The 16,795-nt window shown below is 38.0% G+C and overlaps 1 protein-coding gene across 8 annotated transcripts; it reads right to left on the bottom strand.

Annotated features, from left to right (window-relative positions):
- Positions 1-358: 358 nt before the first annotated feature.
- On the bottom strand, positions 359-16,382 carry LACTB2 (lactamase beta 2). Of its 8 annotated transcripts, XM_087751607.1 has the most exons (9): positions 16,185-16,382; positions 15,405-15,568; positions 14,456-14,579; positions 12,034-12,212; positions 7,581-7,729; positions 6,558-6,639; positions 4,088-4,127; positions 2,249-2,355; positions 359-955 (listed from the first exon to the last, which is right to left on the bottom strand). In XM_087751607.1, the coding sequence occupies exons 1-8, from the start codon at positions 16,304-16,306 to the stop codon at positions 2,298-2,300; spliced, it is 918 nt and encodes a 305-aa protein (XP_087607733.1). In that variant the 5' UTR covers positions 16,307-16,382; the 3' UTR covers positions 359-955; positions 2,249-2,297. The 8 variants fall into 8 exon arrangements, with proteins under 8 accessions (XP_087607733.1, XP_087607707.1, XP_087607759.1 ...); XM_087751581.1 differs by lacking the exon at positions 2,249-2,355; XM_087751633.1 differs by lacking the exons at positions 359-955; positions 2,249-2,355 and adding an exon at positions 963-1,446 and having other exon boundaries at positions 16,185-16,381.
- Positions 16,383-16,795: the final 413 nt, after the last annotated feature.

The following is a 16,795-nucleotide window of genomic DNA, read 5'->3' as shown; positions in this document are numbered from 1 at the left end:
TGTCCTTCAAACCCCCCAAAATTCACACAACTTTTATGTATTAAAGCTTCTGGCTGACAGACGCTCCCAATGGTTATATGGAGAAGACAGATCAAGAAAAGCAGTAATTCATGGCTGAAGTTTAGCTTTTGCTGCCAGCAGCTAATGAATACAGGGGAAGAGGTTAAGATGCAACAATTCGGTACGGCTTTGCCTTGCCGGAATGGAGAGCGTGCACCAAATACATTGTATAAGCTGGTGTTGGTAGGTTGGTTTCTTCCTACTATAGGGAGCAGTGAGCGAGTCATGGAGCTGACTGACTGGTGTATGCCCAGGTTTTTCAACTGTGAAACATCTTCATCAGCCGTGAAGATGCTCAGAGGTTTTGTATGAATTTATTAAATTGGGAGACAGGGATACTTGGTATTCAGAGATGATCCGGGGTACTTACAAATACAGAAAAGGCTACAGAAATTTTTCCCTTCACAGTTGGAGGTTTTTTTTTTTTAAATATAAAAGTTTAAACAGCACAAGCATTCATATTTCAGTCCCAAGATGTTTTATATCTTAGAGATCTCTTCATCCCCTGGCCACACCAGTATTTTGTTAAGTCTAAAGTAAGAACAACATTATTTCAGCAATAACAATGTGAAAGTATATCCCCGACTGCATACCGTGTAGTCACGGATGTAACATTCCGCACCCGTGAAGTACGTTGCGGTGGGATAAAAACCAGAATCCTTTTTGCCGTGTAGTCTTGCATCTATTTCCCACCTCAGCCTTAAAAGAAATCAGGTCATCTCGTCTCCGCAGAACATAACAAACAGGACTTAACTGGGACAAGACACCCTTTTCTCCAGCTATAAGCAGCAAGTGCCTCGGGTGCCTGGCTCAAAGTCCTCTCGTACAGGTTCAGAGCTCCGTGGTTTCAGCTTGGTTGTGTGTTTGTCCTGACGATACAGTGTAAACTGCTGTACTGAAATGGAAAACAAGGCAACCTGTTGCCTCACCTGAACAGTTCCCACACCTTCCTTGGATTGGAGTTCCTTCTTCTACCCCGTGATGTTTCCTATAGCTCTTTAGGCAGAGTGGGGTGATCTAAAACACCCGAGACTGTCTGCCCTCAGTCTGCTTCTTGCCAATGGGTTGCTGGTCTACGTTTCCCAGGTTTCTTTCCAGATGTCCATATTTTGACATACTAGGCCTCAAAATGATCCCGTCATTTAGGAAGGAAGTTCCCAACAGTCTGAAATGGGGGGAAGCTTCTGGCATCTCCCCACAGAAGCCACTCCTGTGGCCCCCCCGCTACCAAAACCTTGCCGCGCAAACCCCATACACCGTTTCAGGTGGCCAGGCTGTGGAGGATTCGGTGGCAAGCGTACTACTGCACCCGCAGCCACAGACACAAAGAGAACAATGCCCTTCCTAGTTGGGAACCTTTCCTGAATTCACTCGTCATCAAACATCCTTAAAGATATAACCGAGAACGACGTTTTAAACGAAATGTAAATAAGCACGTTAGCAAGAAACAGAATAGAAGACCACAAAAAGGTTATAAATACCATCAAACTTCTTTGCTACATCTTAAACCTAATAAATAATGTTGCCTCTCAGGGCAGAATCTTAAAATTAGCTGGCAGGAAGGCTGGAAATGCAATTTGTGCTTCTTCCAGCTTCTGTTCCCAGCAAATGACATTCGCCCTTCTAGCTTGATGACACAGAAATTGCCCCTTCCCCTGTTTTTATTCTTAACTTTTAATGCAGTCTGCACGGATGAATGTATTCAATACAAGGGATGTAAACAGGCTAATCCCCGTTTTTATACACACATGGCATATAGCTTACATTACCATTCTATTTTTAAATAAACAAACACTCCTTCTGATTTATGATCTCATAATCAACAAGGAGTCTTAAGATTTTAACAACATGTCATAGCTGATAAAAGTATCCTGTATTGTATACACATCTTAGTAACAGTGCCATCTCTGCTTTTAATATTCCAGAGACACCACACACGATCATCAATGACAAGTCTGGTTAAACTGCAGTTTCCCTGATTTTTTAAGAATGTCAGGCATTTGCTGCAGCACAGCACGGAACATGGAAGTCTCTGATATGTATCCTTTCGCTTTCTTTCCTGCCTGCAAATTCCAACGATACTTCAACTGAATTATAAAGCCATTTCTGTGTATTTGAAAACGAAGTATAGTAGAACAAAAGAAAATGGTTCAGTGACGTTTTGCCTGCCAGCAGATTTCTTCTTTACCTCAGAAAGTTAATGAGACATCACCTCTTCATACCAGCTTCCTGCTGGCTTAGGTTCTCAGACCTCGTGACAGAAAATTGTGCCATGTCACTGATCTTTCTGTTTTCCTGAAGCAAAATGACATCATTCAGAGCATGTGAATTAAGGTTTTAAAAAAGAAAACAGTGGTAATTACCTTTTTGTTCCTACCAATGGAAAAGGTAATAATTAATAAAGGTATAAATTAATAAAATAGCTACAGGAAAACGATTATTAATAGCAAGAAATCCATGTAAAAGCTTCTGAGTAATTAGGAAGAGAGAAACAATCTAAAAGGAATTGAAAAAAATGAAGTTTGTGGGAGAAGGGGAAAAAAAAGTGGCTGAAATGGAAAAATGCAAGTAAATAGAAAATATAAAAGGAAGCAAAACTAGGAGACCTGCAGTTGCGCAGGTCTTCTTTACCCCCTTCTCAAATCTGTTATCCCAGAGGCGCTTCCACCGTCGCTGATGGGCTCGGCCTTGGCCAGCGGCGGGTCCGTCTTGGAGCCGGCTGGCATTGGCTCTATCGGACATGGGGGAAGCTTCTGGCAGCTTCTCACAGAAGCCAACCCTGTAGCTCCCCCACTACCAAAACCTGGCCACGCAAACCCAATACAGCCTTAAATACCCAAACATACGCATGTTTCACAAATGAAGGTACAGGACTGAATGGTGAAAGGTTTTCAAGGATTTTCAAGGACATATATTTGTCTTTGGTACTTTCAAACATCTCATATCTGATTTTTTTTTTTTAAGGTTGAGCCAGCATTAAAAGAAGGGCATAAGTCATAAAAGCTTCACACACTTTGAATACACAAAGTAATGCAAATATTTATACACTATTCTGAAAGTTTAAGTTACACAGAGAACTGAACTTGCAGTTTAAATTAATCTTCATTGTACTTTAATACAGTATACAGTATCTTAAAACCAAATACAACCTTTAGTTAAAATATTTTTAGTTTAAACGGATTTAACAGCAAAACTTGAAGCTTGTTAGTTATAAAGTGATAGACAAACTTAACTTCCTATAGTGTATAACACATATCTCAATTTATACAGCTTTTTAATCCCATTCTTGCAGAATTATATAAGATACGGAATTTAAGAGTCTGCTCCAACTCTGCATTTTTTGATATTGATTAGTTGAAATTAATGAATCCTTTGAATGAATTCCATAGAAATGGTGTTTCCACCAGAAAACACAGAAGTCTGGAATTACTTTCAGCGTTTGTTAAAACCTGTTCCAGTGAGCGGCCAGCTAAGATGTGCACAGGCAGTTAAATTAGAAAAGGAATATAAACCCCAGTATTTACATCTGTTAACAAAAATAACTTGGTTTTTAGAATGTACTGGTAACTTACTAGAAAATCTCTTTTTGAAAAGCACAAGCAAATGAAAACAGGTTTAGAATAACATCTATTCTTTTTACTAGATATTTTTATATATCTGATTTATTACGTTTATAATATTGCTTTATAATATTGTAATATCAAGTTTATGAGACCTTGCTATTTGTCTTCTGCCACCGATTATAAAGCTGGGTATTTTATAACAGAGGTAACATTCATTTCTTCACACTCATTCCATTTTATGAACTCAGCACCTATCAGGTTATTTTTAAAATTCGCATAAAATAGAATATGAAAAACATTAGTTAACTGACTGTAACATTGCTTTAAAATTGTTACCACCTCTTAAAAAAAAAAGAAAGAAGAATTAGTTTTTATTTTACATATTGTCTGAGCTCATCATTATATTTTTTCATTCAGCAACCGTGCAGACTAAAAATATTCTTGAGCAATCTTGCGTAACTTACAAATTGTTCCTCCATCTGAAGCTGGGAGACGCCTCAGGTACTGTTAAGAAAATAAGACCGAATTAGTCACAAACTAACACTTAGATGCTACATATAAACATCAGACTATCTCAAATTTAACCTGTACATGCATATGTATGTCTGTACATGTCATTTTTTATTAAAACTATTGGAATAGTTTCCTTCAGGCCAGTGCTGAGTTTTACTGGAAGGTGATAAACATTAACTGTTTCACAATGTAACCTAGCAATATAAAGAATGATTAATAAAAAAGGGTTTAATGATCCTACAGTTATTTAAAGTTCAGAATATTAACATTTCTAGACATTAAGAAATTTGAGGTAGCAAAGCATTTGTTGCATTTTCTGAAATTTATGAACTTTAGAGAAAAAAAATCTGTGCTGCTAAATTAAGAACAGTCAAATTATTTTTATCTCTTCATCAGCTGTGTTTTCAAAATGTGAAACAATGACCAAGATATTTAGATCCAAACACGGGAGGAAGCTTACGTGCGCATATTGTGCCATGCTCCTGTACACAAGACATTATTTTTCTGTTTAAAGTGAGAAAAGCAAATCTGTAAAGGCAGTATCACTCCTAACTGAAATTATAGAAGTTAGGTACTAACATAAACTGCAAGCCCTAGAATGAAGTGGTGATTTAATGACTGCAACAGAGAGCACCTGGCCATAATTTGCATGGAGTAGCTCTCTTGTAACATTGTAATACGCTTCCCACATTCATTACCCATACTGACGACATGTTTCTTTGGAAAGATATGTGTGAAAATGAAGCAGACAGTGTTACGACTGCAACTCAAGTCTTTCATAATGAGAACAAAACTTGAAATACTGCAACTCAGGCTATGTGGAAAGGATATCATATCAAAACCAAATAACATGAGTACGCAAGCATTTGTGTGCTACAGGCTCAGAACCAACAGAATCCATTTTCCTTAACAGATGTCCTTAATTTGAACTGAAAAACTGACAAAGGTCACACGATGGTAAGTGTTTATCATGGATCTGGGTCTAAGCTTGTATTTAAAAATTTAACAACTGTTTCCACACTGCAGAGGTCAGCACAGAAAAACCCCAAGTGTTCTGATGAGATTGCTTTCCTCTTTCTCTCTGAGCACAAATTGAAGATAAAAACAAAACAACCCAAAAAACTTTAAAGGGCACTTCTCGTGCTTCGTGGAAAGCTGGAGCACACAGATGAATCAAGGACCTCCAGTCACAACAATTATTCTGATTAGTATCTCCTCTAGTTATTTAAACTTTCCAATAATTTCAAGCAGTTGCTACTTTGTGAACAGATATCTGACTGAAGCTCCTTATCTGCTGTCTCTTCAAAATTCAAAGGTGATTTCTGAGGAAAGCTGAGCTATTTTTGTCCAGTAAGCATGAAAAGTGTGCTTTGGGGGAAAAAAAAAAAAGCACAAAAAACCCCCAACAAAAAAACTGGCTTAAAAGATAAAAGTCACTAGCTTACTCAGACAAATTAATTCCTGGACATTTAAGATGCATACACACAGTCTTCTGTAGGGAAGATTGCAAGTCTACCTTTAAAGAGAAAGTTAATTTATCCACTACTTCATCTAAACAGAAAATGCTGTTGCTTGAGCTATTTGAGCAGTGAAGGGATAAATGGTCAACAGCATCTGACACCCCAGAGGAATCTTGTGGAGCCAAACTGGAGAAATGTGGAGGTCAATAATGTATGTTAATAACCAAGAATTGAGATCACATTTAAAAGTTGATGCAGTAAGTATCATGTTGGTAAGCTTCCATGGCATTCTGCATGTAATATGTTTGAAGACATAAGTTTCTGATCTTCAGTAATGAATGTCTTCATGTGATTTTAGTCTATTTGAACTACAAAAATTAAGTCTCAATTGTTCAAACAATTAGTACCTAGTAGCTGATTTATCATTAAAATAAACAGAGGGGGTAACTTGGAAAAAATAAACTAATTTCATGTTGTTATTCAGGTTGGTAAATGCTGAAAATCTGAAATGGTTTTAAATATTCATGTAATTATTTACTTATAATTAAGTAAGTAAATAGTAGACAGTCCTGGGTGCAGTTACGTAATGTACAGAAATAAATATTTTCCTTAGCTTCTGGCTGGATAACGTTTCTGAATGCGCATGCCATTACAGAAATAGAATACTTCACCTTGTTCACTAAAACTAAAGGCAAAATGAAAAAACTGTAAACTAAATATAGTTGCTCTACTTAAGTACTGTACTAATCAGAAATTGCAAAAATTTACACTGCGTGATTGTAACCATCTCTAGAACACATATATATAATGATACATATTTAGAAAAGGCAGAAACGTAAAATGTAATCCCATAAAATACATATTTTTCCCAGGAAACAATGCATTAAAATATTATGAGAAATAGTACATAGAAAAGCAAAATTAAAATGACCTGCCTTCCACCCCTCCATCCACAACTTACACACTTTTCCTTCTTTTTCCAGCTTCTTCAAGTGGACTAGGAGGTTACACTCTGCTGCTGGAAGTAAATTTTCAGGGATGTCCTAATGGGAACACAAATACGCATTTTGTATTTGTTTAAATATCTCCCAATTATTTTTTCAATATACGGAACTCCTGGTTTACTAACATAGATTTTCCTCGCTGAATTGCCATGTTGAACATTCAGTTAGTCATATAATGACAACAAACTGAAATGAGTAAATCAATTTTACACCAGTTAAACTAGTAGCCTAATAACACATTTTTGTTTACTTTGCTCATTTTTTGCATTATCCATTTGTATTATGTCAACTTTGGCCAGCACTAAGAAGGCTGTGCTCTTCTGAGCTTGGTCTGCACTGGGTTGTCAGTGTAGCTGAGCATTTTTAAAGACAAATTTAAAGATGCATTTCTCCACAGATACCTATCACTTCTATTCCATGACAATATTTGCATGGGTTTAAATATCCTTTAATAATTAGTATCTGTAAATGAGTAAACAATTTAAAAATGGAACAGCTTTAGGAGGACAAAATGTCTCTTAAAATTTCCCAATGCTCATTAGGTAAAAACCAGTAACATTTCTCAAAATCCCACTCTCCAGCACTATCTTCCTAAAAGCAAAGCCTTCTTTTTGAAAATTAAAAAGTTCTTCTCCAAATAACATGAGTCTGGCAGGAAAATTCACTAGAAAACTAGCTCAATAAATTGTGAATCTTCAAAAAGCTTTGGAAGATTTTTTTTTTTTTTAATATGAAAGCTTTAGTAGTACTGAAAAAATTCTTATCATATAGTGACAGATTTACAGAAACATGTGAATGGCTGTGTACTTACAAAAATGTAGTTGTTCAGGCAGGAAAACTGCAGGAGCTAAACAGCCACCTGCTCTCTCTTGAAAAGCCACTGTGGTCTTCACTCAAATACTTAAACTGTTATATACAATTTTATGAACATAACCTCAATTTTCTTTAGTTTGATCTAAAAACTTTTTATCAACAATTACCTTGTATACTATCTTTACAAGCTCCGAGGACGTGTATGATTTTCCAGCATTCTTCTGGAAAACATTTAGAATTTGCTGTTCACGTGCAAGTCGGTGAGAAATGTAGCCTTGGATTCTAGCATTTGCATCACGTACTACTGGGCCATGACCTAAATCAAAACACATGTACCAGAGCGCTATTACTTAAATTTGGAATTAAGCATGCTATTGAATAATTGAATCATTCTTATGTAAACCCCGGTAGACTTAAAAGTCATAAGAAGGGAGCAGCACCTGTACATACCACCCTGTCAGAGTACCCTTGACGTTAAATTGTAAGACACTCTTTGCATGTTTTTTCGTTTGTTGGGTTTTTTTTTTTTCATATAAATAGGCCAAAATTAAGTTTGAATGTGTGCATCACAGTCTGCAATTGAAAAGCGTTAAGATGGAAAGGAAGAATTAGGATCTGAAAAGTCTGACTGGGGAAAGCAAATACTTCAGATGGGATAAGGAAAGCAAGGAAAGACTACTTTAGGCTATTTAAAAAAGAAAAAGAAAAGGAGTTCACTGCTGAACAGATTTGAAAGATGAGATTCAGATTATTATATCACCTCTGTCTGCCTGTCTCACTCTCCGCAAAGGATATTGATACTGATGATTTAAACTGATACTGGCCTTTGAACAGTAGTGGCTGAGGCAAAGGACTCATGTACTACTGTTCTGTTGTGGGGCTACCCAGCAAACACAAAGGTGAGAGAAGTAACATCTTTAGTTGCGACAGATAAATTTTCCAGATCTTCAAAACTCACTTACACACTGCACCTTATTCCCCTAAGAACATATTTTCATAAGTATGATAAAAAAAAATTAATAGAAGACAAATTAGTAAGCCAATCTGAACGTGTCAGGGCAGGAATAAGCAATGCACAAGGAAGGTTATATATCACTTTATGTCTGGCTGGTTAATAAAAAAAACACACATGTTTTTTCCTGGATTTATTGTGGCAGATCAGAAACATTCAATTTACTGAAAGGTCTTTAAATCAAATTTGAAAAAGGCTTAACCGGTAAAGCACTAACCTTTGTAGAAAATTCAAATACTGCCTCATGATACACTAAAACAACAGATGAAATGAAAATATTTTTCAGATATGAGAGTTACATGCACAGAAATTAAACTTAATGTTTTACCTATAGAGAAATTTACTTGCATGAATATTCGTCACATGCTTTTTATAGCCAGGTTTCCCATTTCTTTGCCTGTATACCTCACCTGGAGTAGCAGCACCAACTTCCAGCTCTGCCAGTCTAAACACCAAGTAATTTGTAAAATGACTACAACAGAAACTACTGTAAAAAAATAGCTTTCTTGTAGAAGTTATTTGGTATCATCCAAAACAGTTTCTTTTGAGGTTCTCTGACTATTTTTAAATAATCATCATATTCTTTACTTGTACTTTTGGGTTAACTGACTAAATGGGTTTTTAGTTTTAAGGCTTTTTAAATTAGAGGTTATTTAGCCTGAGGACAGGCAGCTTACAGAAAAAGAGCAACTAATTTTTCATGTTTTGAATATCTGTGAAATAAAAAAGTGTCAAAGGAATCTATCCTTCAGCAATTCAAAGTATTTATGCATATCTCAACTTACACACTCACTTCAGTAGATTTGAAATTACTAAATATACATTGAAGCTTACCTGTGGAAAGATAATATGTAAATAAAAGATATGTAACATGTAACTATAAAACTATAATGTCATATGCACATATATTTAATGATTTCAAAGACCTTTAATCTGAAGCTATTGCTCCTTACAAAACAAATTACAAATATAACAGTATCTCTAGCAAATATGTTTCCATTTATAGAAACGAAAGTTTAAATTTAGAAAAAACACATTAAGATATACAGAGCAGAGACTGTAATGGTAACTGTCCATCCTCTTGCATTCTCTAATGACAGAAGTCACATTGAAGTATTCAAAATTAAGGCCTGCACATGGAATCACAAGGCAGTCTTAAGACCAGTCCCTGCTCTTCCAAGTGACTTAATTGGCTTAGACTACAAGACCAATGTCAGTACCTGGAATGGAACCCACATTTTGCAAAGTTAAAGGCATTTCAGATCCACTACATCATCTGATCCCTAGCCACCGTGCACGCATAGACATACATTAAAATGGTGTCAGATAGCTTGGAACTAAATCCAGATGTGGATCTTTCCCATTCATAATTTTTCAGGGACAGCAACACAGTTAACTTCACCCATAAGTCAATTAATATCTGCATAAATGTTTCTGAGCATTTGAAATAGATTTCTCAAATTATGACTGTCTTTCCAATAATTCGGACTTTATATCAGACAGCTTCATATTATTTCAGACCTCTGTGTAGCCCAGATGATCAGAAACAGTAAGTTTTTATTCTTATAACACCCTGTGAAGATACATTCTCTTACTTTATACACGAAAAATTAAAGCAGAAAGGATAAAATGGAAGAAAATAATTGGCTCATGAAATCTTGCACAAATTCCTAACTCCAGTACCATTTTTTTCTATGTTATCACGGAACATCGTTTATTATTACAGGATGGGGAGCCCTCTGCTGACTAAACCGCCCTTTTCTGGTCCCAAGGATTCTCATCAACTATTGGCTTTAAATAGACTGTCATGAGTATTCTGCCTGAAGTCATTTCCACATTAAATTAAAAAAGAAACATGGGAGGGGAAGGATTGGCAAAATTCAGCTACTCACACCTCGCCAGCAGTCAGCTTGTTACAAAAATTCATGCTCCCCTACATCTAATTCTGAGGCTGCAATGTGAGTGCTAAAGCATGGATATGGAACAGAAAAACAGTTCAAGAATTATGAAGACCTAAAATTGCAGTAAAGTCAAAGTACTGAGTTTATATAGAATGTATTGGTAAAGCAAATTACCTTCTGCTATAGTTACCATGTTACTGTAGTACATACCAATAGTATAAACAACTGTTCTGACTGCGCAATAGTTACCTTTTACACAGTGGCACATACATTTTGTGATGCATGAATAAAAAAAGACAGTTAGTTCCAAACCATCTCAATACTTAGCTACTCATCACTGAAAATGCATAATATCTGACGGGCTTCCTAACTGCAAGTACAGCATGAGCATACTTAAAACAGCGTAGCAAACAGTTACAGATAAATGGGACAAATATTCAACCTTGGTGAATGGGTAATCTAGATAAATAATGATTAAGGAGAGAGTGAAATACAACAGATAAAACTGATAAACCAAATAGAATTTGGCATATATGGGGTTTTGGAAGGCAGAAATGCAATTAGAGGAACAGACTGCGTTTTGTAGATATTTAAGAAAGGAAGCAGAACATTCGATTAATCAATAGATTAAGATTCTGGAGGCTAAAATATTTTTAGCTTTACCAGTAGTTAAGTCAATAACTATGAGCAAGTTACTATTTCTGTCGGCCTCCACATCCATGGAATATCTACAATGATATTTTTCTTAAATAGCATTTTTATGCTTAGATCTTAAAGCAGTTAAAGCACACCGACTTCAAAAGAAGCATATTTTAAGAATGAACACAAAAGAGATTTGGTTATGTAGGCTAAACAGAGATGGTCAATGGAGCAATACAGAACCAAGAATGTAGACATGGCCGCTCAGAATGACAAGTTGAAGACGATGAAACAGAAAAAGTCAGAAAAAATCCTGAGATTTAGCTCTGAAAAAAGCACATGAAGAACCTTAGTTACATAATGAATTCTGAAAATCCAGTCTCGTCAAATAGACACGTGGTTTATATGAAAAGTAAATGCATTCCCAAGGTCTGGGGGAGACAGAGGAAAAAAATTAAAGCAAAGTCATAGACTGACTGAATTGGCAACTTATTTTTAGAACATGATGTTTGGCCTCTTGGCTCTTGCTCAAATTTAAGCTAAGCCATTAACTAAGACAACCATTTGACAGTTCTGCAGCTTTCCAAGATGAATTTGTAATTAATCTGTACTGCAAAGGACAGACATCTCTCTCAAAAACCATTACTAGGTTACTCACATTGGCAGTGTATGTGAGGATGCAAAGGACCAAAAGAACAGCTATTATTTTTTCTCCCAGGGTAACATTAAGGTGCATGGATAGAGTAATATAAGAAAACCAAATTTGCTATATGATTCCAACAGTGAAAGATTCTTGCCTCTGTAGGCTTTGAGCACAGAAGCACAAGATTCACCCTCAAATGGAGAAATCTCAGGAAGGAAAAATATCTATCACTGAACAATTTTCAAGTCTTGCAAACCACCATGCCATAAAGTCAGCTTAGCTTAGCACTGGACATATATTAAGTAATGAACTTGAACTGTTGCGTTTGTAATGGTGTTTGACTGTAACAAGGGTTCTCAAATTCTTAGAGGAGATATTTTAAAATTACATAGTGAAACAGAGCAGTTAAAAATAGAACCACTTACCTGGATATACTAAATCTAGTTTCATTTGTAACAACCTTTGCAAAGTTTTCATGTAATCATACAGGTCTTCAATTACTGTTGTTCCTTCCCCTAAAATACAGTCACCAGAAAATACCGCATTTTCTTCTTCTAGATGTAAAGACATATGATCATCACTGTGTCCAGGCGTATATAAAACTCTGTTTAAAGAACAACAAAAAGCATAAGTTTTTCATACAGCATATATGCTTCATTTGCAGGAGCTAGAAACAAATAATGATAAAATCATACACTTACAAAGTAGCCCATAACAAGAACCAGAAAAAAATAGACCAAAAAAGGCTGAAATGTCAACGTAAACAGGGTATCACTTTGTCTAATCCCATTCCATTTTCTTATATCATGTAGAGAACACAGATCATCATCTCTAACACACTTTTACTTACATGACACATCATAATAAAAGTGCATTAAGGGAGCTGGCTAGTCATGTAGAATTTGTGTTATAGAGATCTTTGCTCTGAAGCTTTAAAAGAGAAAAATCGACGTTATTTCCAGATTGAAATGTGTGAAGTTCTTGACATACACCTTGCACTTAGCAAAAGAGGTTGTCAATCCTTTTAGAAATTAACTATAAACTTCTGGACCCAACCCAGATAACATACTGTCTCCTGAAATTTATTTTTCCCTGAAAGCTCCAAGATACAGTGTAATGGAGCTGTAAGATACAACAAGGAATCATGGTCTTCTAGCTGTTCTATGTGCAGGTCATTAAACATCTGAATGGTAAGGATTTAGGAGCCCACAACTTGAATGAGTACTGTATTAGAATGCAGCAAAGGGTGAACCGACAGTAGATATATATATATATATACATAGTAACCTGAGCTACTAAGGAGCTCCACCGCAGTGTCCTTTCACTACAATTTTGGAAAGGCAGAAGGCCTCATGCTGAGGCTGATTCAAACGGGAAGTACACAACTCAGACCAGCATCACTGCTGAAATTCATCAGAATCTGGTGAATTAATGGCAGATGCATCAAAGCAGTGCTCAGCAACTGACAGAGCTGGCGCCAAGCGTGGTGCACAGGCCAACGCTAAACCGCACCCAGCCATGTCAGTGCAGGGCTGGGGGGCCAGAAGCACAGCACCATCTGATGCAATGACTTCGAGCTCTTACTGAATACTGAGTTCAGCAGAAAGCAGGTAAGCCATTGCCCTGTGGAGGCAACATAAAAATCAAGCTGATAGGTTGCATCTTGCCTTTATAGGAAGTGGCATTCTCCAGTTCCTGATGAAACTTTACCAGGAAGCTTAACCACTAACATGGAAAAACAAAGGAAAAAGAACCCAACGCTGCCTGGCACACCTTGAAAACTTGAAGGTTGCTAACTAAAATTTAACATGCAGACACTGCTGTTTTGGAAACAGTGGTGGATCTAAGAGTATCCTTGAGGTGTTTACTGAATTAACCAGGTGAGAATACCTGCTTTTAACCAAGCATAAAGTTTGGCTGCATTACCCCAAACTTCAAAATGTGCCACCCCTGTCTTACTTGGATTCAAATTTAACAAGTTGTTTTCCATCTCTAAATTGATTTTGTCCAAACATGGGCCACTTAAGGTAGTGATAGGTCTCCAATATTCAATATAATACTCTCCATGTATTTTTTTTTACACTAACAAAATAAAATGCTTTTGGTCAAATACATCCTTTATTTTTATGGTTTTTATTCCAATCAGCCAACTGGCATATTCTACACGTGGGATATAATTCACATCTAAACTGAGGAAAACAAGCAAAATTTGTCCTTAGAAGAGTAATGCCTTGTTAATGAAAGAACTCTGGAAACAGAATCGTCAGATCTTTTCATTGTGTGTGTGTGTTTGTGTGAGGCAGAGTGGCTTTCTGTTTCAGACTCGTTCACGCTAACAAGACGGGCAATATGCTCTCTGGGAAGAAGCCCTCCCAAATTCAAGAACCTGACAGGTTAAAGGTTTAAAATTTAACATTTTAAGTATTAAATGTTTTAGTGTCTCCTTAGGAAATATTTTTAAAGTGAAAAGCAAAGCATGCTAAATAATCCATCCAGACTACCATAAACTTCCCCAAAAGTATCAATTTTAATAATAAACTACTTAGAGCGATGAGAAAGTATGTAAAATCCCATTTGATTTTCCCAGAGGAAATATTTCTGAAGGGAAATGTTCTTAATTTCTCTGCTGAGGCCAAAACCCAAAGGCTAATTCCTAATAATCTTCATTCGTAAAAACAATTTCTTCATATAAACGTACTCTGCTGGATCATGATAGGAAGTCTACACACGTAAATGTTGAAAAGACTGGCTGTATGGATTGCCAATCATTAGAAGTTAGGATACATACATGTGTCAGAATTCTGAAGAAAAAAGTGATCCAGCAAACTTGCAGAAATTGGTGTTTACCTGAGTGTGGCTCCCTCTGTCTGTACCACATCTCCCTCTTTAAGATAAAAATATTTATGTCCTCCTTCTATTATTTCTTCACAGTGAGGGACACGCGGAAGCTTACAGATGCGATATTCAGAGTCTATTTAAAGAAGGCAAAGAAAATGATGTTTTGAATTTCTCACTAACAAAGCTAATTCCACAGAAAAGCTACTCTTTGAACAAGTACTATTAATTATTACACAGTATGAATACAAAACTAGAAACAAGAAATTCTGTACAGTAACTTTATGTTTATAAAGCAACATTATTCTAGAGCCACAAGCACTGAAGAGTGAAAGCCACTGAATCTGAATACTGTACTCTGTCCCAACAGCAATTTTGAAGACGAAAAAGCACAAGGGAAATTAACAAAGAAATGTCAGTAATTATTTTATTTTACAAATGTTCCTTCTTGATGCATCAAGAGCCAAAACCCCCAGTTTCTACAAAAACACTAAGATTTCTACGCTCACGTTATCCATTATGAGTCACAGAAGCACCATTCAACATTTGCCTAACACTGGATGGAGGCTTTTTGACCTGCAACTTCCCTCAGCGTCTATCGTTCTGAACTGTGCATGAACTGTGAATGCCTTGGCTGGAACAGAACATTCAAGTTCTTCTCACATCTCTTACTATCATGTAAACTGCTGATGGTAATCTAGGTTCTCATTATTCACACGTAAGAAAAATTCACTATGAAGGTATGCACAGGTATTGAAGAAAAACTGTAGTGCTACAACTACAGTATTCAGATTATTCATTGCTCTCATTCTACACACTGCAACAGTATCATGAAATTACATGTAGTTTATATGGAGATTCCAGAAGAATAATCCAGCCAATCTGCACAGAAGTACCCAGTAAAAGCTTTTTCTTGCCATGTATCTAACATTTTCAACAATATCTGAAATCTCTGTCCTACCATTAGGGATGTTTTTGCAGATATCGGGTATTCCACCAGTATGATCATGATGCCAGTGTGTTACTAAAATTTCTTGAATTGAGATGTTGAACTCTGACAGTGCCTGCTTTAAACAGCCAATATATTCAGGAGTAGCTGGCTCCCCAGTGTCAATAAGGACTCTTCTACACATGCATTAAAAAAAAAAAGAAAAAAGAGAGGGGGAAAAAAAAACAGTGAGACAATTTAGAGCGCTCGTGTGACAGATAAATAATGCTAAAAAAAGAACCCAGCATTGCACGGAAATGTGGTAATAACAGATGTTTCCATATTCCAGACGCCACCTCCTCCCTCCATGATATTCTATCCCCGTGGCATAACAACTTACAAAGGGGGAAAAAATAATAAATTTAGTCCACACATTCACAATTCCGGGGCAAGGTCGCAGGAGCTGCCGTTTAGCACCGCCGGGGAGCGGCGAGGCCCGGCACCCACCCGCTTCCCTCACAGAACTCCCCGCCTCAGCCGCACGCTTCCCCGGCCGAGGTTCCACACCCCACCTGCCCAAGCCGCCTCCGGGCACCCGTCCCGAAAATTTATTACTGTAGTTTTTATTTTTTTCTCCTCATTTTTACCCTAGTTAAGGGATTTCGGAACAGCCCGGTGGCCGCCTCCCGAGCGGGGGGCAGCGCACAGGCCCCAAGCGGGGCGGGAGAAGGGGACGGGGACGGGGCGGCGGCGGCGGCGGCCGCCGCCGCCCCGTCCCCGTCCCCTTCTCCCGCCCTCGGGCAGGGTCGTTACCTGGGCCCGGTGCCCACCAGGTAGGTGTTGGTGCCCTGCAGAGTCATGGGCCCCGGGTTGCAGCCCAACACCCGCACCACCCGCGACGAAAGCCGCTCGATGCGCGGCAGCAGCGACACCATCTCTGCAGCAGCACCCCACAATTCCCCCCACTTCCACCCGGCTCCGGCTCCCCCTCACACCACCACCGAAGGCGGGAAGGCGGAAGGCGCTATCCCCCCCCTGCTCCGCCTCCCGGGGCCGGCGGCGGGGCCTTCCGCCCGGCTGTGAGGCGGGGCGGCTGCGAGGCGGGGCGGCTGCCGCCCTCAGTCAGCCGGTTCCTCCCGGCCCAAGGCCACCGCGGGTTTTCGCTTAAAACTCGGCCTCCGGGAACAAACGCTGCGGTAATTCAGGGCAATAAAGGCGATGTTCTCCTTTGAGGGGTCGGTGCCTCGCTGCTGCCTAGTGAGAGGCTGGGAGGAACTTGTGGTAGCAACAGCTGCATCTTCTGTATATTCTGAGAACGTGCTCACTTGCAACATATATAGGAGCTGTATATGCTCCTGTATGGCATATAGGAGCTATCTAGGATTCAACATTTTTAAGAAAATTGGGGAGCTACTGCAGAGAGT

The sequence above is a fragment of the Nipponia nippon genome, unplaced genomic scaffold, assembly GCF_047370975.1.
Source record: "Nipponia nippon isolate SJK-2023a ecotype South Korea unplaced genomic scaffold, ASM4737097v1 scaffold_1, whole genome shotgun sequence".
NCBI lineage: Eukaryota > Metazoa > Chordata > Aves > Pelecaniformes > Threskiornithidae > Nipponia > Nipponia nippon.
This window is presented reverse-complemented; position numbering and strand designations above follow the sequence as displayed.